Consider the following 23473-nt stretch of genomic DNA (forward strand, 5'->3'; position numbering starts at 1 on the left):
GATGCCCTCCATTATTTCCTTAGTTAGCCACAGATGGTTATCCCTTCTCTTACAGTCTTTCCTTCTCATTGGGATATATTTTTGTTGCGAGTTATGAAATATCTCCTTAAATGTCTGCCACTGCTCATCGACTGTCCCATACTTTAATCTATTTTCCCAATCCACTTTAGCCAACTCTGCCTTCATACCTTTGTCGTCTCCTTTTATTCAATCTTCGGACACTGGTTTGAGATCCAACTTTCTCACCCTCCAACTGAATTTGAAATTCAACCTTGTGATGTTCACTCATTCCTAGAGGATTTTTTACTAGGAGATTGTTTATTAATCCTGTCTCATTACACAGTACCAGATGTAAGATAGCCTGCTCCCTGGTTGGTTCCACAACGTACTGTTCAAGGAAACTATCCCGGATACACTCTATGAACTCTTCTTCAAGGCTACCTTTACCAATTTGCTTTGTCCAATTAATATGAAGGTTAAAATTGCCCATGATTATTGCTGTTCCTTTTTTTTTAAAGAAGCCTCCATTATTTCTTGATACTCTGTCCAACAGTGTAGCTACTGTTAGGGGGCCTATAGACTACACCTACCAGCGACTTTGTCCCCTTATTATTCCTTATCTCCACCCAAACTGATTCAACATCTTGATCTCCTGAGCCAATATCGTTTCTCTCTAAAGCACTGATCTCATACTTTATTAACAGAGCTACCCCACCTCCTTTTCCTTCTCATTGGGATATATTTTTGTTGAGAGTTATGAAATATCTCTAAATGTCTGCCATCTACCTACCTTCAGGTATCTGTGGACCTGCACTCCAAGGTCCCTTTGTTCCTCCACGCTTTTTAGTGTCGTACCATTTAATGTGTATTCCCTTGCCTTGTTAAACCTCCCCAAATGCATTACATCACACTTATAGTTAGATGAGAAAAGACGGGAGGAGGCTCGCGTGAACATAAATGCCAGCATAGAATGATTAGGCCGAATGGCCTGTTTCTGCGCTGTATATCCTATAGTTAATTTGAAGAGATTACAAAGAGTCTAAAGCAATGTTCCCTTTAACTTTTTTTGGGGTGCAAGCCCCCTTTAACGGGTGGCGCAGCTCAATCACATTTCCACACATGCACAGTTTCTCCATTTTAAAAGTCAGTGAGTCTGCTGCGCGGGACCTGCAGACCACTGTGCGGCTTACAGCATGAAACAGGCCATTTGGACCAACTGGTCCATGCCGGCGTTTATGCTCCGCAAGAGACATCCTCCCACCCCTCTTCATCTAACCCTATCAGCATATCCTTCCAGTCCTTTTTCCCTATCCAGCTTCCTCTTCTATGCTAAATTTGTAAAAATTCATTCATGGGATGTGGGCATCCCTTGTTGCTCTCGAAGGTGGCGGTGAGCAGCCTTCTTGAGCCACTGCAGTCCGTGTGGTGAAGGTGTTCCCACAATGCTGTTGGGTCGGGAGTGCTAGGATTTTGACCCAGCGATGATGAAGGAACCGCGATTTATTTCCAAGTCAGGATGGTGTGTGACTTGGAGGTGATGGTGTTCCCATGCGCCTGCTGCCCTTGTCCTTCTCGGTGATAGAGCTCGTGGGTTTCGGAGGCGCTGTCAAAGAAGCCTTGGCGAGTTGCTGCAGTGCATTTTGTAGATGGTACACACTGCAGCCACGGTGCGCCGGTAGTGGAGGGAGTGAATGTTGAAGGGGGTGGATGGGGTGCCGATCAAACAGGCTGCTTTGTCCTGGATGGTGTCGTGCTCCTTGAGTGTCATTGGAGCTGCACTCATCCAGGCAAGTGGAGAGTATTCCATCTCACTCCTGACTTATGCCTTTGTAGATGGTGGAAAGGCTTTGGGGAGTCAGGAGGTGAGTCACTCGCCGCAGAATACCCAGCCTCTGATCTGCTCTTGTTGCCACAGTAGTTATGTGGCTGGTCCAGTTAAGTTTCTGGTCAATGATGAAGCAGCTGAAGATTGTTGGGCCTCGGACACTGCCCTGAGGAGCTCCTGCAGTGATGTGCTGGGGGCTGAGATGATTGGCCTCCAACAACCACAACCATCTTTCTTTGTGCTAGGTATGACTCCATCCAGATTATAATAATTTCAATTTGGATTGCGCTTATAAATTGGATTTTAGATCAGTTTTTACAATGCAATACAAAGCTGGTGAAAATTGAGCCACTTCCAAAGAAAAAATTGTCCTTTGAGAGTCCATTGTTTGAATGTCATTAGCATTGCATGAATTTCACACTCATTAGCTTTTCTGTTACAGCACATTCCAGGAGTGAAGAAAAAGCGGCAAATGGAACCACTGTGGACCCAAGCATCCTTAAAATTGGTAAGAAAATGAGCCGAGGAAAGCAGAGAGATGCTGTGAAGCTTCTAGCCATTGCTTAAGTAATGTCATTTCATTTATGGAGTACACCAACAATAAGTGATTAATTTTCTCTCTCTCTCTCTTGTACCTCTTTTTTTTAAGGAGGACCAGGAATAGCTGCCTCGTTATGTCTGGGAACACTATTTATTAGTTCATTCTTCATTCTATCTGTGGCAGCATTTTTCTACCTCAAGCGGTCCAACAAACTCCCACATTTGTTTTACCGACGAAACAAAGGTGAAGATCTACCTTCTATGGCTTGTTTATGGGTTGTCGAGTGTATTGTTCCAGACAAAAAAGATTGTGCAGTTTGCCCAAGGCCCTTTTTTAATCTTTTAAGTGTGATCTTATTGGTCATTCTTTCTCCACTTCCACGCCAAACTCCTTTGCTAAAGGTGACAGTTCAATACTATGCTCCTCTCGCTATGTAACCAGAGAGCATACACAAATCAAGCGCAGGCAGCGGAAAGAACGTGCGGCAAACCAGTTCCACCCACCCTTTCCTTCAACAACTGTCTGTCCCACCTGTGACAGGGACTGTGGCTCTCGTATTGGACTGTTCAACCACCTAAGGACTCATTTTTAGAGTGGAAGCAAGTCTTCCTCGATTCTGAGGGACTGCCTATGATGATGATGATGATGATGATGTAACCAGTTGCTAAAGCTACAAGGATCTAGCTCCTTGTGTTTTTAAACACGAGGATGAAAATGTTTAATTTAATTAAAATGCCACACTGCCAGCTGGTGGCCAGATGAAGTCTGAGCTGGTTAGTCAACCGTGTGACTCCGTATCATTGTTACCAGGGGCCAATCCTAGTATTCTTGTCACGCTGTCAATCTGTAGCCCGAGTCCCGCGTGTCCTTCGATATGCCTCTTGCCCCCCCCAGTCCTGGGATCTCTTGAAACTGCCTACCTGATCCCTCCCAAGGCCCATTTCCTTTCTCCCAGGATCAGGCTCTAGCTTCCTATTGCTCTTTTATCTCGCTTTGTTGCTTGCATAAGTTGTAGCTATAATTCCAGGTCCAGCACGACTACATTGGGATGGGCATTCAGCCCATCAATCTGTGTAAACTTGATACACCGAGACAGGATATTTTAATAGAAAAAATTAACAGGAACTCATAAGTTTAAAAAAAAATTAAACAAGGATATTGTTGATATTGGAAGAGGCCTGAATGTGCTGTCCGTACTAGCCTAGCACTGTAAATTAACCTGTTGGCACTGTGTGAGCATGCACAGTTTAGCTGAGTTCAATGCAAGGCATAGCAGCATAATAACTTAGTCTGCCGGCTGCACAATGCTCTCTACAGATCTCGGAACAAAGTATGTAGTACAGTGGTATGGTGAGACCCTGAAGAACAGCAATATTGGATCATATCCTGCTCTCCTCCTCCCCCCCCCCCCCCCCCCCTATTCCCTGTAGAAATTGCATAGCCTTAGCTGCTGTCTGATCCCTTCCCCTCCATATCATTCCTGGCCCTACTGATATCTCACAGTTGCCACTTAACTCGGGCATGAGCTTGTACTTTTTCCCCTCCGCCCCCATCCCACCCACCACCCACCCCAAGTCTCCATCTCCTGCTCACTTCTGGATAGGCTTCCAGCTTTTGAAATAAATTTTACTCCATGAATCATGAAACCTCCATGAAACAGGCTGTGATTCCTGCCAATTAACAAAAGCATCAGTTTGTGGGCCTGCATGGGAGCTGTTGAATTTTTCTACGGGGCAAATAGCTCCGAACAGAAGGAGGCCAGACCACTCATCGTGCCTGTGCCGGCTCTTTGGTAGAACTATCCAATTAGTCCCACTCTCCTGCTCTTTCCACATTGCCCTTCTCTTTTGAAAGTTACTATTGTATCTGCTTCCACCACCCTTTCAGCCAATGCATTCCAGATCACAACTCACTGCATTATTAAAAGAAAATGTTTCCTCAAGTCCCCTCTGGTTCTTTGGCTACCCAACTTAAATTTGTTTACCGACCCTTCTGCCACTGGAAATAGTTTATCCTTATTCATGATTTTGAACACCTCTCTCAATCTGAAGGGGATTGACAGGGTAGATGCTGAGAGGTTGTTTCCCCTGGCTGGACTGTCTAGAACTAGGGGGCACTGTCTCAGGATAACATAGAAAATAGGTGCAGGAGTAGGCCATTCAGCCTTTCGAGCCTGCACCACCATTCAATATGATCATGGCTGATCATGCAACTTCAGTACCCCACTCCTGCCTTCTGTCCATACCCACTGGTCCCTTTAGCCGTAAGTGCCACATCTAACTCCCTTTTGAATAGATCTAGCCTCAACAACTTTCTGTGGTAGAGAATTCCACAGGTTCACCACTCTCTGAGTGAAGAAGTTTCTCCTCATCACGGTCCTAAGTGACTTACCCCTTATCCTTAGACTGTGACTCCTGGTTCTGGACTTCCCCAACATCGGGAACATTCTTCCTGTATCTAGCTTGAACAATCCCATCAGAACTTTATATGTTTTCTATGAGATCCCCTCTCATTCTTCTAAATTCCAGAGAATATAAGCCTAGTTGATCCAGTCTTTCTTCATATGTCAGTCCCGCCATCCCGGGAATCAGTCTGGTGAACCTTCGCTGCACTCCCTCAATAGCAAGAATATCCTTCCTCAAATTAGGAGACCAAAACTGTACACAATATTCAAGGTGTGGTCCCACCAAGGCCCTGTACAACTGCGGTAAGACCTCCCTGCTCCTATACTCAAATCCTCTCGCTATGAAGGCCAACATGCCATTTGCCTTCTTCACTGCCTGCTGTACCTGCATGCCAACTTTCAATGACTGATGTACCATGACACCCAGGTCTTGTTGCACCTCCCCTTTTCCTAATCTGTCACTATTCTGCCGCCTTGTTTTTGTCACCAAAGTGGATAACCTCACATTTATCTACATTATACTGCATCTGCCATGCATTTACCCACTCACCTAACCTGTCCAAGTCACCCTGAAGCCTTTTAGTATCTCAAGGAGTAGGCCATTTAAGACAGAGATGAGTAATTTCTTCACTCCGAAGGTTGTGAATCTTTGGAATTCTCTGCCTCAGTGGGCTGTGGATGTTGAGTTTCTGGATATATTCAAGGCTGAGAGAGAGATTTTTAATGTCTAGAGGAATCGAGGGATCTGGAAATCGGGTGGGAAAGTGGAGTTGAGGTTGATGATCAGCCATGATCTTATTGAATGGCGGAGCAGGCTCAAGGGGCTGTATGGCCTACTTCTGCTCCTACTTCTTATGTTCTTAAATCTCCTCTTGACCTTCTCTGCTCTAAGGATAACAACCCCCGCTTCTCAAGTCTCTCCACATAACTGAAGTCACTCATCCCTGGCACCATTCTAGTAAATCTCTTCTGCGCCCTCTCCCAATGCCTTGGCAGCCTTCCCAAAGTGTGGTGCCCGGAATTGAACACAATACTCCAGTGTTTTATAAAGGTTTAGCTCTTTGCTAACATTAGGAATTCAACGTTCATTGGGTTGCCAGGGCTATTTTTAAACTTCAGTTTTGAAAAGCTGGCTTGGTTCCATCAGTGGCTCAACCGGTTTATCCAGTGAGCAGCTAAATGCTACAGACCCAGAGGATCCCAGTTGCTAGGGCAGAAGTGTGTTGCCACTACAGTTGGCCTCTAGTGAGTCACCCTAAGAAGTTCTATGGGTGGGCATAGTATGACCATATAGTTGGCAGTGCCAACCAGTCTGAAATATGTGCTTAATTACTAAAATGGCTCATTATTTTTCAGCTTCTATACTGCAGCCGAGTGAAATGGTAAGTGAAACCTCCGTTCTTGGGATGGTCTACATTTAAGCTACCATGTAAATGCGAGTTGTTCTTGGATGTGTTCAAAGGAACATTGCTCATTTGCATACTTGAGGGCATTATTTATTTTCCCCCTGGTTGCTGTCGATAGCATTGCTCGTGGTCATCTGAGTTTAATTTGATTACGGATCGATCACCAGTTAATCGTCTGGTTAGGGGCAACCAAAGCTGCTGTCGCCCCTCAAATAAAAGTGGAAACTACTGTAAAGCCACAGCATCTGTAAATAGAGTAGAGAGGTTCAGATTTTAGTTCTAGGGCCTGTTGTATATTTCCAGCATTTGTAATTTTGATTCGTCTTTGTACATCTGAATGACCTACCTGCTGTTTACCATGATCTGACCAATCATATCGCTCGTGCCATTCACCAGTAATTGGCAGCATAGAAATGAAGGCTGTTTAGTGCATCTAAACTTGCCCTCTTGGAGCAAATGCGTGGTCCTCCCTTGGCCACACCCAATTGCTTCTCAATTAATGCTGGTGGTTAGTACCTCCATTCCCCGATCTGGAAACCCACTCTGGGTGTTAATTCTTCTTTTCATATGAAGAAGATACAGGAAACATTTTGTAATATTAGATGGTTTGTTTCACCAACCCGAAATAAAATCTGGAGGCAAAGTTCTTTTCCCAATCCCAGAGATTGAGCCTCCAAGAAGTTGTATAAGAAAGCTGTGCATACCCAATCCTGTAAAGGGAATATTAATTGCAAGGCACCAGACCGTTCTCCAAACTTCAATAAAGAGACTCCTGTAGGGTTACAGTCTAGGAAGCTTCAGATGCCCAAACCTTTGGTTTGCTTGAACTATCCTAATATGAAAACATTTCAATTTATGCAATTGATTGCTGCAGAAACCATGGGGGATCACTTTTAACTGCAGCAGGGGCAGAAATCTGATGGTAGCAGATCGGATATTTGTAAAGAAAGAGTGGACGGGGTGTAAAACAGGTGGCCAATCTGCTACCATCAGTTTTATGCTCCCACTAAAGTTGAATATTTACCCCCCCCCCCCCCACCTCCACCCCATGTAAACACTTGAGAATAAATGAAAGGAAATGGGGATAAAGAGATGTGGGAACAAGGCAGGCTCATGCAACTGGCATCCTGCTCCTGTGACGCCAGCAGACTGGTTGTGCTGATGGCCTGTTTCTGTACTGTCATTTCAAGTGTCGGGTCGTGATGATGTGCGGGGCAGGCTTGATGGACCAGCTGGTCTTTTCCTGCCAGCCATCTTCATTCTGTTCGTATGGAGGTCTGTGGCCATTGCTCCGGGGCGGCATTGCTCTCGGGTGACCATCTCGGGCAGGCCATTGCTCTCGGGTATACCGTGTTCCAGAGCTTGGAATCTGATGTTCACCATGGTCCTGCTCCACATTCTCGGTTGGACACTTGTCTCCTGTTGCCATTAGAATTGGGGAGCTTGACACTTAACCCTCCTGTCACTGCTGCTCCAGGCTCCAAACTGCTAACTGCTTTTTTTTCCCCCTCTGGTTCTGCAATCTATTCACCGCTGTCTGAAAGCAAAGAGAGGCCCAAGGAATTCAGGAAAGACCTTTTTAACCCAAAGAGTGGTAAGAATCTGGAACTCACTACCACAAGGAGTAGTCAAGGCAAAAAGCATAGATGCATTTAAGGGAAGCTGGATAAGCACATGAGGGAGAAAGGAATAAATGGTTTTGCTGATAGGGTGAGATGAAGAGGGGTGGGAGGTGTCTCGGGTGGAGCAAAGGCGCTAGCATACACCAGTTGGGCCGAATGGCCTGTTTCTGTGCTGTAGACTCTAACTTCTTTTCCTCCAATCATAGAGACCCAACTGCTTCCAGTTAGATACTTCAACCAATGTGCCATGTCCCAGGGGACAGACCTCTTTCAGCTGATCACAGGTTAAATGGAAAAATGCTGAATTGGAATGAATTTGGCAGGGTTAACTATGATCATTGTTTATGTAATCCTAAAATGATGCAGTACAGAAGGAGGCCATTCAGCCCATCATGCTTATACTGGCTCTTTTGAAAGAGCTAGTCAATTAGTCCCACTCCATCCCCCCCCCCCCACCTGTCCTTTCCCCATAGCCCTGTGACTTTTTCCCCCTTCAAATATTTATCCAATTGCCTTTTGAAAGTTACTATTGAATCTGCTTCCACCGCCCTTTCAGGCAGTGAATTCCAAATCCTAACAAACACACAATGTAAGACCAGGAACATTGTAAAATGTGCAGTATAACTCGGGATTTTATGCCAATTGAAGTGGATATAATGGAACCTGGAATTGGATCAGAGTCAGCTGCCTTTATTTGATCTGCTTGACTGCTCTCAGCAATTTCTTTGCAAATGCTGTAGAATTTTCTCTCAGTAATTTATGCTATCATCAGTTCCTTTTTAATTTGGTGGTAATGCGATCCCGCAATAATTCTAACCAGGGGCATTAATATGACTAAATTGTTCTTCAATTTTGTTTTACAGGCAGGAATGATGAGGAGCCCCGTTAGGTCAGGTAATGGACTCAGACATAACAGATGGGGACAACAGTTAATTTAGGCACATATGTAAATATGGTGGGGGGGTGAAGATACCATGCTGTATGATATTAACTGCATTTGTAATCCTTTCTGCTTGTCAAATGCATAATAGTCATCCTCGTAATCATGAAAGGTTCAATGTGTTTCTTCCTAACTTTCCAATCTTCACCACCCTCGCCCCTCCTCCCCACTCATTGGTAGAGAATTGCCCTTGTTGCTATGTTTGGTGATGTAACTGTATTCAACAAGAGCCTGCTTCGAGTGTTGCTACACAGGGTGACCAGAGCAACATCTCTAATCCCACCCCTGGGGTTGGTTGCATGGATAAGGCTTGCTAGAAGCTCATTTGATTGTGAATTTTGTTCCGTCACCCCTGAGTCAGAAGGTTGTGGGTTCAAGTCCCACTCTGGACACTTGAGCACAAAATCTAGGCTGACACTCCCAGTGCAGTGCTGAGGGAATGCTGCACTATACGAGGTGGCATCTTTCAGATGAGACATTAAACCGAGGTCCCGTCTGCTCTCTCGTGGCCCTCGACCGTGTCCATTCTATTTCCCACACCTCTGCTCTCACCCCTTCCCCTCCCTCTCAGAACCACGATGTGAAAGATCCCATGGCACTATTTTGAAGAGCAGCAGGGGAATTATCCCCAGTGTACTGGGGCAAATATTTATTCTTCAATCAACATCACTAAATCAGATTATCTGGTCATTCTCACACTGCTTGTTGTGCGCATATTGGCTGCCGCGTTTCCTGCATTACAACAGTGACTACACTTCAAAAAGTACTTCTTTGTCTGTAGAGCGCCTTGGGACATGAAAGGAGTTATATAAATGCAAGTCTTTCTTCTCTTCTTCCATTTCTCCTCCTGCTCCCCCACAATTTATATCCAGAAATTTTAAATTATTGGCCGACAAAAAATAATTTACGAAATGTAAACTTTCAGCCACTTCTGTCCAGGTGGTTCCCTGCTGGTTTCTTCTCCCATCTTTCTACCAGTGCAGTTAAGGTAGAGGCCTGTTGTAATGATTCACCATTCTTAAATTGCACCATCTCCCCACCAGCCATCAAATCTACTTGACTCCTTCGAAAGCATACTAAATGTTAATCTGCAGAAGGTTTATCGGTTCTACTCCTGCTCAATTTCATCGAGGGATCAGGCCTGTGCCTTCTGCCGTCCCCCCCCCCCCACCCCCCCCAGCCTTCCTGGCTGACAGACCCCAAAAATCAACCAGTCGGACTAACCCTGTATTCCACCTGTTGCTATGGGTCCTAGCTATGCCTGCCTTTTCGTGGAATATGTGGAACATTCATTGTTCCAGTCCTCTCTCGGGTCCCTTCCCTCACTTTTTTTTCCCGGTAAATTGATGACTGTATCGGTGCCGTTTCCTGCTCTTGCCCCGCACTAGAAAATTTCACTCACTTTGCATCCAATTTCCACCCTTCCCTCACCTTCACATGGTCCATCTCCAACTCCTCCCTTCCTTTCCTCGACTTCCCTGACTCCATTTCTGGGGATAGACTTTCGACCAGCATCAACTATAAGCCCACTGACTTCCACAGCTACCTGGACTATACTTCCTCCCACCCCACATCCTGTAAGGACTCCATTCCATTCTCCCAGTTTCTTCGTCTCCATCACATCTGCTCTGACGACGCCACCTTTCACACTAGTGCCTCTGACGTGTCGTCTTGTTTTCCTCAACCAAGGATTCCCCTCCGCCGTGGTTAGCATGGCCCTCGACCGTGTCCGTTCTATTTCCCGCACCTCTGCTCTCACCCCTTCCCTTCCCTCCCAGAACCACGACAGGGTTCCCCTTGTCCTCACCTTTCACCCAACCAGCCGCCCCGTTCAACGGATCATCCTCCGCCATTTCCACCACCAATCACATCTTGTGTCCCCCCCCCACCCTCCGCATTCTGAAGGGACCACTCCCTCCGTGACACTCTGGTCCATTCTGCAGTCACCCCCTCCCCTTCCCATGGCACCTTCCCGTGCAAGCGCAGGAGATGCAACACCTGCCCTTTGACCTCCTCTCTTTCCCCCTGTCCAGGGCCCCAAATACTCCTTCCAGGTGAAACAGCAATTTACTTCTGCTTCTTTCAATTTGGTATACTGTGTTCACTGCTCACGACATGGTGGTCTCTACATTGGGGAGACCAAATGCAGATTAGGTGACCACTTTGTAGAACACCTCCCTTCAGTCCGCAACTGTGACCATGAACTTCCAGTCGCCTGTCCCTTTAATTCTCCACTCCACTCCCACTCTGACCTCTCTGACTTCTGCACTGTTCCAATGAAGTTTGCGGAACAGCACCTCATCTTTTGTTTAAGCACTTTACTGTCTTCTGGACTCAACATCAAGTTCAACAATTTCAGACCTTAACCTCTACTCATATTTTGCTATGATGTATTTTTTCTCTTTTTGTTTCCTGGTATCCTGCCATTCGCACTCTATCTAAACTAATCTTTTTCTAACTTCTGCAATTACTATCTCAAGTCAGCCCATCATCCCTTTTATCTCTAATCTCTCCTGTCTTCCACCCTATCACAGACCTTCCTTTTTTGTTCTTTCCTCCCCTCCCCCTTTCAGTGCTGCTTAAGAATTTGTTCATTTTGAATATTCGCCAGTTCTGACGAAGAGTCATCGACCCGAAACGCTAACTTGGTTTCTCTCCACAGTTGCTGCCTGACCCACTGAGATTTCCTACACTTTCTGTTTTAATTTCAGATTTCAGCATCCGCAGTATTTTGCTTTTGCCTGTATTCCGCTTCTCTGTTCTGCCAAACCTCTGGTTCATCATCCACATTCCAGCCAAGACCTCACGACCATTGCCCATCTCTCCATGGGCACCCCCGTCCCCCCCAGTGCCACAAAGCTCAGGATTACCTCCTCCTTAGTGCTACTAAATTATGACCCTATGTAGGATAAAACGCTGTGTCATGGCTGGTGAGCATTGCCAAGCATGATTTAGTACATCAAGACTAAACCCAGCGACCTGTTTACATTCGGTCACAAAGGACAATGCATATTTTCATTGATAGAAGCCAGGAGAACTCGTACACCTCTATCGCCTAGCACCAACTCCTAACTGGTATTTTTGTTGTCATGCTAGTAAGATTTATGGGCATGTTTAGAGGTATAGCACTCCTCCATAGCTATTATTTGAGCCTACAAGTTCACAACTGCTGATTTGAGCAGCAATTACAATGGAAAGGAGCATTATACTGAGCATATTAATGACCTAGGTGCTCCCAAAGCTTAAGAATGTGCTCCCAATTCCCATGTGGAATGCTGCTTTTACATGGAGCTGGAGAATCTGATGCTTGTTGCTATTGCAGAGCTGATTCCCGTGGTGGTTGGATCTGTGATACGATATGGTTGCTTGCGTTGACTCCCCCCCCCCCCCTCCCTTGGTCCTGCGGAGGAGGCTTGGAGACCGCTGCTGGCACCAGTGCAGCTCCTGGTTGTGGTGTTACTCCCAATATCTGGGGAAGATCCATAGAAGCCAGCAGTTGCATTGCTAACCCATGTGGGAGCCTGCTCACGGGAAGGCCAACATGGCAGCCCCAGTTGCAAGTATTACTGCTGCTGTTTCCTTAGCAGTGTAAAATTGGCTCCTAAAGTGATGTACACTGGCAGAGCCATGTGCTTTCTTGATTTGACTATTCCAATGCTCTCCTGGCTGGCCTCCCATCTTTCAGCTGCCATAAACTTGTGCTCGTCTAAAACTCTGCTGCTTCTATCCTAACTCGCACCAAGTCCCGTTCACCCATCACCCCTGTGTTCACTGACCTCTGTCGGCTCCTGGTCCGCCAACGTCTTGATTTTAAACTTCTCATCCTTCCACGGCCTCGACCCTCCCTATCTCCTGTAACCTGCTGCAGCCCTACAACCTTCAGAGAACTCTACTTCCTACAGCCCTGCATCCTTCGTCCCACCATTGGCGGCCGTGCTTTCAGCCATCTAGGCCCTAAGGTCAGGAATTCCCTCCCTAAACCTCTCTGCCTCTTCACCTCCTTTTTAAGACTCTCCTTATAACCTGCCACTGACCAAGTCTTTGGTCATCTATCCTAACGTCTCGGTATCAATTTTTGTCTGATTACTGTCCTGTGAAGCGCTTTGGGACGTTTTACCATGTTACAGACACTGCACAAATGTGAGTTGTTTTATATCAATGTTCGGTATAAATGGAGAGTGAGGTCCTTGCACAAACCTGAGCTTTGGTACTACTTAAAATAGATGTGAAGACTGAGGCTCCGTTGCCTCCAATGCCGCACTGATATGGTTGCAGAAAGCTAATTTATACACTGTCGGCATATTGGCTGACATTAATTATTTGCACTTGTGTGATTGCTGCGGTAATCTGCAAACGAAAGAAATTTTTTTTAAGTTAATTGCCTGCCGTCTTGTTCATTTTCCTGCCTCTGATTTTGTATTTCAGTGCGAAAGGAGAGATATTCCAGAAGAGAGAGACTCACTGTTTCAACGGCTTCCACTGCCTCCGCTGCCATAAGCAATGTCTGAGCCTGCACCGCCTAATGTGTACGCTCACGGTATTGTTTTGATGTGTGCATCATATTTAAAGAGCCTCTGTTCCGAAGGACCCCGTTGTTCTGCCATATTGCCAGTGATGGTGGGCGTCACTGCCCGGATCGCTTGATTTTTATTGACATATGATACCGGAGATGCACACTGCAACAAGCCAATATATGGGCCGTTTGGTCCCAAACTAGTGCCATACCACCGGAAGTATGAGAGGACCTCGCCGCTGGCCTGAGCACGGATTGTTCACTTAAAATTGGGCTCTTCTCTAGTGTCTGTGATTTTTATTGAAGATGTGAAATGGTGGCCAAACCAAAGGTTAAGGTGTGACCGAGAAAGCATTGCTTTATTTCCCAGGTGGGTCTACACCACCCAGCTGGAGGGATCTGCTTTCTCATTCGTCGTCATGTGATTTCTTCAATCACATCAGTCTTCAAATGCTGCCAAATTTAGCAGAGAGTTTGTATTTCTGCCCTCCTCCTGAAGATGCTGACATTTTCTGGGGTAAGGTTCCATGGGCATTGTCAGCCCCATTCTTCAAGTGTTGAGCTTGGACCATAGCAGACTATTTGTCCATGGATTCAACACAGCTGATCATCTCCTCACTTGATGTCTACGCACACAATTCATGCAGGAGTCATCTTATCTGCATCGTGCTGAATGCAGCCTCCATTGAGATTGGTGAACACTGCACAGATCAGGCGCTTGAGCCTCTGTCATTCAGTCCCCCGCTGGATTGTGCCCCCAACCCAGTGTGGAGGGAGGGGAAGGTAACTGGAGATGCATTTTTTTTTGAGGCTGACATGTCCTCCGTTTCCAGCCCAATCCTAATTACCTTGGGTCTAACAGGGAAAGGGTGGACGGGGTAACATTAGCACTTCCTTTCAGCTAGTCAGTCAATGGGAGCCTGGCGAGTTTGATATTTTACCTCTTCCCAAAATTTAAGGAGCCTGGAGTAAATGTAAAGGTATTTTTTTTCCCCCATTGTGCTGCCTGTTTTGACTGCTTTGTATTTGCATCTAATGGTTTCATGTTACGAACCCAATCCTGCACATCTTGATACAAAAGCAAAATGCTGCGGGTATTGGAAATCTGAAATAACAGCAGAAAAAGCTGGGGACACTCAGCGGGTCAGGCAGCATCTGTATAGAGAGAAACGGAGTTAACGTTTCAGGTTGGTGACCCTTCGTCAGAAAATGAACACTTCATGGAAACAGGTTACAGGGATCTTGTGGTTTCTGTATAGCTGCAATCTGTTTGTTTGTTCTCCAGCCACCTAAGAACTCGTGTTGAGAGAGGAAGCAAATCTTCCTCGATTCTGAGGGACAACCTATGATGATGATGATGATTTGTTCAATTACCTTGGGTTATTGGGTTTTACTTTGGAGGAGATGAAGGACTCATTATAAAATTTCAATCCATGGAATCACGTGACATGAAACTGTGACCAGGTGACTCGTGTGTTAAATAGCAAACTTGGACAAGCTGTTGATACTCTTGCTCAGAACTTTCAGAATTCTCCCTCCTTCTTAGGCAGCCCCTCTCTCCCTTCAATTTTTAGGCTTCAGATTGAATATCTTTCTTTCCTCAGTATATCTTGTGTAGGATCTGTCCTCGGTATTGTGTCCAAAGTTCTGCTATTTAAAAAAAAAAAAATATTCAAAGCTGCACTGTGCCAGACAAGTGGAAATTTAACTTGTTTCTAGCTCCACAAAGGACTGACGGCTATTGTTTCCCCATGGGCCTAGGTTTTGTTACTTGTTCAAACTGGGGTGATGTAAGAATTCAAACATCTAGTGGCCATCTCCCAGAGCTGGCCGTTAGTTGTACTTGTCTGACTCAATTAACTATTTTGCTAGTATGTGGTCCTGTTGCTGGTTTTGGGTTGGGAGTGGGCGGGGAGGGAGGGGTGGGTAGGTCTGAGTTGAAACAAACCGATGTTGACCCATGTTGGTGAGCTGGAGGTGTTCCTCCTGCTTTTTGTTTGCTGGTTGACCTCCGCATGACATTAACTGTGGTCATGGAGAATACCTGGCTCCGGTGTTGCAGGCGATTAGATGGTGGCCACTGGTCTCCATGGTGAGCTGGCCAACCGCAACATAATGGTATCTGCTCACTCGCATTCGACTGTAAAGTGGAATTTCTCTCAAAGGATTTTCCCTGATGCAGAATAGAAACAGGACAAAAGTTCTCCCAGACTATAGGCATTTGTGACTTAAATTTACTGTGAAAGGATTGTAGTATTAACCCATTGATTGTAAAAATGTGAGTCAGATACAGTATAGGGAGGGTAGGTAAATGTGTCCGTGAGGGTAGGTTAGATACAGTATAGGGCAGGTAGGTGGCGGCTAGTTGTGATATTTTGAAAACTCTCCAGGTGCTAGGTATTCTTTAAGTGTGATGCCTTTAACCAGTTACCAGCGTTGCAATGTAATGCTGTCCCAGTACATTTACTGACCTGCCACTGTTTGAGAATATTTAAAAAGACTTGGCCATGACATGCTCTACAGAGAACAATTCACAAGTAACGGTGTCCTTGCTCAAGTGAGGGAAGTTGCTGTGCTCCCTGTTCCGCACCGATCATCATTGCAGACACTCATACAGTCTGTGCTGAACACACGTGGGATCTGATTTTTGCCGTGTGTGTGCCCGATTTGTGAAGGGTGTAGCTCCTCTCTCATGCCAGCCTGGCTCAGTTGGTAGCCCTGCTGCCGCCTGTCAGATGACGCCCCGTTCCAAGACCTCGACTTCATCATCCAAGCTGGTATCTCCGGGCAGTGCTACATTGTTCGAGGTATCATCCTTCCAACCCGACACTAAACCCAGGATTCTGTCTGGTGTCCTTGGTTTGGGTAGATATTAAAGATCCAAATGTCACTTCCTGAAGAAGAATAGGGAATTCTATTGGTCTCCTCACCACCATTCCTCCCTCAACAAAACCTACAAAAATATACTCCTTCATCTCATTGCTCTTGTGTGGAGTCTTGCTGTGTACAAAATGGCTGCCACATCTGCCCAAGTGACTGCAATGGCAGCACTTCAAAGAAATTAATTTTATGTGAAGTGCTTTGAGACATAAGACACTGTATAAGTGCAAACACTACTTTGTAAATGGATGCAAGATCTATTGGTCCCTGCTCTCTCTCTCTCTCTCTCTCTCTCTTGCACCTATAAACAGCACATTACATCATCTAAACCTAACCTTAAATTGCTGCCAGCATTTAGTTTATTCTCTCTCCTGCAGATAGAATGCTGGAGATGAAGTGTTTTAATTTCTGTGCCAATGGTCAAAGAGTGTAGGGACTTGTCCGCGACAGAGACGTATTTTTTTTGCAATGTTACTGGTTGTGGCCTCTCCCCTTACTCTGCTGACACCGTTATTCCCTCCCTCCCTCCGTCTGCCGTGCTTTTAGTTTAAGCATCACCGAACCTACAACCAAACCCTGGCTGCATTAAACCATTTGAGATGAAAGCAGAATGCTGTCGGCATCTGAAAAGACAGAATATAAATCCTCTGTCCGAAGATGGAAATAAGTGATGCCCTTTTTAAAAGGACTAAACAAAACACATACATGGAGGGGAACAAGAGGTAAAGAAAACGTTCGTTTAACTGATTTGTTTAACTGTCCCCAATAGGTTGTGTAATCCTTATTTAAATAACCAGTATATGGTTATTTGAATCTCTCAGTGCAGTCTTTGTGTCATACTGTGGGAAAGCAGACCAAAGAATGGGCCATTGTAATGATTGGCAAACACTTTGATATTCTGAACAGTTGATTCTAGCTCCTGAACTTTCAACATTTAGCTCACTGCCCCACACAAAACATCTGATATGTAAACCGAATTCAGTGCTGGCTGTTTCATGGGAAGTATTAAGGGAGAGACTTGCATTTATATAGTGCCTTTCACAACCTCCGGACGTCCCAAAGCGCTTCATAGCCAGTGAAGTACTTTTGAAGAGTAGTCACTGTTGTAATGTAGGAAATGCGGCAGCCAATTTATGCACAACAAGCTCCCACAAACAACAATGGGGTAAATGACCAGACCAGACTGGTTTTTTTTTTTCGAGTGATGTCGGTTGAGCGATAAATATTGGACCATGACATAATGGCGCTTGGTTTAATCCAATTCCATACAGCAGACTGTCAGTGTGTCTCTATAGTGCAAAGTGCACGAATGAAGCCGGTTTCTATGGCAGGAGCTGGAGAAAGAGTAGTTGTCATTGTAGTAGTGTGACTTTTTGTATCTAGCGAGATCTATCTTGTGTGTATATAATATAGGACTGGAGTTACTACTGGGTATCTCCTGGCAGTTCAAGACATCCACGTGTGCCTGAGTTGCCTCTCTGACCCTGGCCCTACTTCTGGTCATCTGAACATGAGGATATATTTTCTGGCCTCCAGGAAGTTGGACCATGTTTGGGGGTGGGGGGGGTGGGGGGCAGCAATGCTGTCGAACGCCCCAGGGCCCTGTTGTTATGTGAGAATGAAGAAGGCACTGAGCTTCCTGGAGGGGAAAAGATTAGTTGGTTTGTTAAAAAATGTTGCCTGATCGTACAATGTCCCATTCTGAGCGTGCTTGCACCGGCCTCTCCTCATTACAACCCTTGAGGCTCACCTCCACCAATAACATTAGCCCAACTGGCCATCCCCGCCAATGTCCATCATTCCACTGGCACAAACAGCGGGAAACACGGTGGAGACCATGTTTCCCTCCGTTTGGATTTAAGATGACGGCCAACATATGTGCTGGCGCATTTAAGGCTGCAGTGTCCAGCCTCCGGGAAATGGTGGGAACTCGACCGAGCGAATCCCTGAGCAAGTTTCCGCCCTCAGAAATGGAAGTCATGAAATTTATTAATGTGGCTGACACACTTCATTCAGCCGCTACCATTTCTCTTAAGTTCTGTTACAGCTGACAAATATATAAAAAGAGTGAGTTTGACACTGTTAGAGGGGGTGGGGGGGTGGTTTAAGTTCATTTGAGAAAAGGAGATTAAACCATCGTGAATGTGCCAGGGCTAGGGGTTGGTGGTGGAAGAAGAGAGAACATCAGAACTAGATTGCAGCTGATGTTTAATTAACACTATCTTACATCGGATATACGGGACAGAAACAGGTCATTCGGCCCAACCAGTCCATGCCGGTGTTTATGCTCCACTCGAGCCTCCTCCCGTCTTTCCTCCTCTAACTCTACCATCATAACCCTCTATTCCCTTCTCCCTCATATACTTGTCTAGCCTCCCCCTAAATGCATCGATACTATTCGCCTCAACCACTCCCTGTCGGAGCAAGTTCCACATTCTCACCATTTGTTGGGTAAAGAAGTTTCTTTGTTGTTGTCAACTTTGTCATCAACTATAAGTTAAGAGCAATTGATTTGCGAGCAAAAAGACCAGGATTTGTTCTCTCCCAAGTTCTATGCAAGAATGAATGTGAAACTTATGTTACTAAATGAACCAAATGTGTTGCTTGAACTAGCCAAACCTCAGAGTTCCCTATTGCAGGTTTTACTGCTGCTGTATAGCCAGATGGTTTTCTTATGTGATATTTTCTCATTGTTTTATACTGATTTTGAGAGCATGGTTTTGTAATTATGATTTCAAATAAAAGGATATTTCATCCATAGATTTTTATTTCTTGCTTTGTGCAACTCCTGTATGAAACTTCTCATAAATTTACCTCTGCAGCTGCTACTCTACTGGCAGACACTAGGGGATGTACTCGAGTAGAGTTGGGCTTGGGTGATTGCTGGTTTTCCCCCCTCCCTACTCCAGTGGGGAAAACCGCTTCTCAAAACCTTAAAATTGGAGTCTGTTCAGCCTGATCGGCCCTCTGTAACTTTCACAGAGGCCATACCACTATGCTGCCGGGGGGCCTCCCTAAAACGAGCTTTGGGCCTCTTTTCCGTGCAAATTGAGGTTCCCATAGGCACAAGAGGTCATTCAGCCCCTCAATCCTGTTCCGCCATTCAATTAGATCTTGGCTGATCCATCTATCCACCTTGGTTCAGTAATCCTTGCGACCCAAAAATCTATCAATCTCTGTTTTGAAATTTCCAATTGGACCCCCAGCCTCAGGAGCTTTTTGAGGGAGAGTGTTCCAGATTCCCACTACCCTTTGCGTGAAGAAGTGCTTCCTGACATCACCTGAACCCACTAGCTCTAAATTTTAAGATTATAGCCCCTTGTTCTGGAATTCCCCTCCTGCTCACCCCACCAGAGGAAATAGCAAAATGGTTGAAGATTAAAATTTCACTTCAGAATGTAAGCTTTGTCGGGTTTTTTTCCCCCCCCGCTTTCGCAGCAGCAATCCATTTCTTGGAGCTTGACTGTCTTTGTGTGGGCTCCACCTTACGGCACTTGTACGGTAAGCACTTTCTTTGGCTGTATGCTGGGCGGAACTGTCTGGGTTGTCTGGAGAAACCATTACCACAATCTTGCCTCCGATGATGGCGCATGGGCATGGGCGGGGAGGAAAACACGCAATGTTCATCAGAATTTTACAATGTGGCCACAAGGGGGGCAGAAATTCAGTAGAAGCCCATTCTGCCCCAAATTGCTCCCCACACCACTGTGCTCACAATGGGCTAAAACTTCAAGGCTTTTATTCAGTTTAAATATAGACTCTGTACTTGTCTTTGACTCATGCACATTTATCTAGGCTATTTCATCAAAACACTCAACAATCTCTCCTGGTGTTGCACATGGGGAGTCAAATCAGATGAAGCCGGGTTAGAGGGTGAACTTGAAGGGAGTCAAGGAAGATCGGGCAGAAAAGTGGAGTTTGACGTCAAAAATCAGCCATGATAATGGCAGAGCAGGCTCGAAGGGCCGTGTGGCCTACTGCTGCTATTATGTTCTTGTGTGCAGATATACTTCAGCTGCCATGTTAGAGTCATGCATTCTGTCCTTTGTTTTTAGTGTCTTTACACATTCCTGCATCCAGATTTATAATGGAAATTGCCTATGTAAACATCAGCGCCTCCACTGGTGCGTGAGTGTAATTACAGCATGACAACTTTACCTGCGCCATATGCATTGAAAATGTGTAGCGATGAATTTATAAAGTTGATGGGAAATACAAGCAAATGTAACATTTGTAATGTATAGTTAAGTTTAATTCTATGCTTTTATTGATGTATTGTCACTCCTGCTTGTGCGCAAATTGGCTGCCGCGTTTCCTACATCATCATAGACGGTCCCTCGTATCAAGGATGACTTGCTTCCATACCAAAAGGGGTGAGTTTGCAGATGTTTCAATGAAGGACCTGATGTTCCAGTCGTGAGTTCCAGGGGTGTAAGATGTCTGTGGATTTTTTTAACATGTGACCATTGCACACCAGCCACCACACGGGCTTGACAGAGCTAGGCCTTTATCCTGTGGCAAAGGTTAACAAGGATGACTGGAGACCTGCTCTGCTGCACGGCCCTAGTGCGCACACATATCGCAGTGTGGGCTGGCCCGTGCTGCCCTGGGCCCTCGCCTCTTCTGGGGCCTGTACAATCATTTACCCACCTCCGCCAAGATCTCGCCGCTCCTCTGGCACAATCTCTCGCTGCTCCTCTGCCACAAAACACTTGCCTCCACTTCCACCACACTCACTCTCTGAACCTCAGCCACGATCTCTCACCGCTCCTCCGCCCCGATCATTTGCTGCATTCCTGCCTCGATCTCCCGCCGCTTCTCTGCCTCAAACGTGGGCCACCCTGACCTGCGAGAGGGCACCACCGCAGGTTGGGAGGATGAAAGAGCTGGCGGGTGTGCGACGGCTGCGAGATGGGTGACTGGGTGATGTCATCAAAACCCAGGTCGCCGTTTGGAGCGTGGGCAGGAACATCGGCTGGTCCCTGGTGCAGAGGAGCGGGAAGGTCAGGGTGGAGCTGCGGCGAGTGTTTGATGTGTTTCCTACATCACAACAGTGACTACACTTCAAAGGTACTTCATTGGCTCTAAGGCGCTTTGAGACATCCAGTGGTCATGAAAGGCGCTATAGAAATGTAAGTCTTTCTTTTCCTGTGTATGTGTGTGCGCGTAAATAGGGAAAAAAACAGAACTGTCTTGTCTGGGAATTCTCAGCATGGTGCTCTCCAGAACATATAACTAGATTATATCTGTGTAAATACAACTTGAACTATTAGTGTCAGCTTAGAGTGAGTCACTTGCTTAGGGTACTGGTGCAGTTGATGAAAATATTCTGATGGACAGAACACATGTAATTGCACTGAATAATGCGGGATACTTCTGGAGCAGGCTGACAGCTAACAAGCAGTGAACAGTGATACCACCTGAAAATGGTATATTAACACAAAAACCACCTAAAGATGAAGCAGACGGGGAAGTTTTATGAACGAACAACTGTGGGGAGTGTGCAGGCCCAATTCCTGATGTATGAAGCTCCATACGTGGAGTGAAGATCCGTAAAATTCCAGCCTATGTTGATGGGTCCAGTTATTCACACAACACAAACCCACTGCAAAGCGAGGATTCTGTTCCAGGTCTGGCAAGTGAGCGATAAGAGACTGAGTGACTGTGTGAGTGCTCAGCCAGCAGCAGTCCGAATTTAACAACTGAGCAAGATTCTAAATCAGAGCTGTGTCAAATTTGAAACAGAGCTTAGCCGTGGCAGTCTAACAGAGAGGGAGAGTGTGTGGCGCCATCGTGTCATAACCTCATAATAGAAACTTAGAAAATAGGTGCAGGAGTAGGTCATTCGGCCCTTCGAGCCTGCACCACCATTCAATATGATCATGGCTGATCATGCAACTTCAGTACCCCATTCCTGCTTTCTCTCCATACCCCTTGATCCCTTTAGCCATAAGGGCCACATCTAACTCCCTTTTGAATATATCTAACGAACTGGCCTCAATAACTTTCCTCAATTTTATTTGATACGATTGAAGCAATCCAATTATAAAACTTATTGCTCCTAAATACAGCGTAGCAGAGAATTGTTTTTTTAATGTCAAACAAACCCTACGAGCTGCCTCTCGGTATACTGGTAGATTTCGCGCTACATATTTCCCTACTGATTGCTCATTGAAAGTAAAATGACCTGCTTGTCATTAAGCCAATTTCTAATTTGGACCACTACTGTATGACTGGAAGGATTATTTTATTGAACTGAAGACTGTTCTAGTTATGACGGCCGCTCCAGTGTATGCTGCTGCCCGTTTCCTTATTGTCCCCTCTTATCATTCCCAAACTTCCTCTACATAACTGTCAGCTTATCGTAAAAGGCAGCGACTCGCACACAGGAGAGGGCAATGAAGCAAAAGCATTGTGGCTCACCGTGACTAGCATTCAATCAAAGACCGGCAGGAGGAAGGAGGCAATTCAAAAATTAATAATGGATTCAGACAAGCTTGAAGCTTTCAATATATTATACAGCAGTTCCATTGTGCAGTGTGTTAATCGCCAGAAGGAAGATTGCCCTGCAGATGGGCAGAAGAATTAATATTGATCGAAGATATAATGAGTGATTTTATAAATCACCCCACTATCTTAAAAAGATTAAATTAAAACCTTTCCCATATAAAGAACCAGGGAGGAGATGAAGAGAATGTGTTTTTACGCAGCGAGTTGTTGTGATTGTAAGGGCGGTGGAAGCAGATTCAATAATAACTTTTACAAAGGGAAATGGATAAATACTTGAAGGGGCAAAATGACAGGGCTACAGGGAAAGAGAAGGGGGAGTGAGACCAACTGGATAGCACTTTCAAAGAGCCGGCACAGACACGGGATGAATGGTCATCTTCTGTGCTGTATGTTTTCATAATACTTCCTCATTAAACTGGAGGTAAAGAAAAGATTTGCATTTATATAGCGCCTTTCACGACCTCATATCCCAAACACTTTACCGCCAATGAAGTACTATTAAAGTATAGTCACTTGTTATATGGGAAACACAGCAGCCAATTTACGCACAGCAAGCTTCCACAAAGAAATATGATAATGACCAGATAATCTGTTTTAGTGATGTTGATTGAGGGATAAATATTGGCCCAGGACACTGGGGAGAACTCCCCTACTGTTTTTCAAAATAGTTCTATGGGATCTTTTACATCCACTTGTGAGAGCAGGTGGGGGCTCGGTTTAACGTCTCATCCGAAAGACAGAACCTCCAACTGTGCGGCACTCCCTCAGCACTGCACTGGAGTGTCAGCCTAGATTTTTGTGCTCAAGTCTCTGGAGTGGGACTTGAACCCAC

At 45.5% G+C, this 23473-nt stretch overlaps 1 protein-coding gene across 4 annotated transcripts in view; it reads left to right on the forward strand.

Moving 5' to 3' along the window:
- Positions 1-15149, forward strand: part of c18h1orf159 (chromosome 18 C1orf159 homolog) — a 69789-nt gene extending 54640 nt beyond the window's left edge. For all 4 annotated transcript variants that reach the window (XM_070861020.1, XM_070861022.1, XM_070861023.1 and 1 more), the window contains 5 exons: positions 2268-2333; positions 2475-2609; positions 6127-6152; positions 8662-8692; positions 13164-15149. In XM_070861020.1, coding sequence (XP_070717121.1) covers positions 2268-2333; positions 2475-2609; positions 6127-6152; positions 8662-8692; positions 13164-13246 — 341 coding nt within the window. In that variant the 3' untranslated portion in view covers positions 13247-15149. The remainder of the gene's footprint in view (positions 1-2267; positions 2334-2474; positions 2610-6126; positions 6153-8661; positions 8693-13163) is intronic.
- Positions 15150-23473: the final 8324 nt, after the last annotated feature.

This window comes from Pristiophorus japonicus, chromosome 18 (genome assembly GCF_044704955.1).
Source record: "Pristiophorus japonicus isolate sPriJap1 chromosome 18, sPriJap1.hap1, whole genome shotgun sequence".
In the NCBI taxonomy this organism is placed as follows: Eukaryota; Metazoa; Chordata; class Chondrichthyes; family Pristiophoridae; genus Pristiophorus; species Pristiophorus japonicus.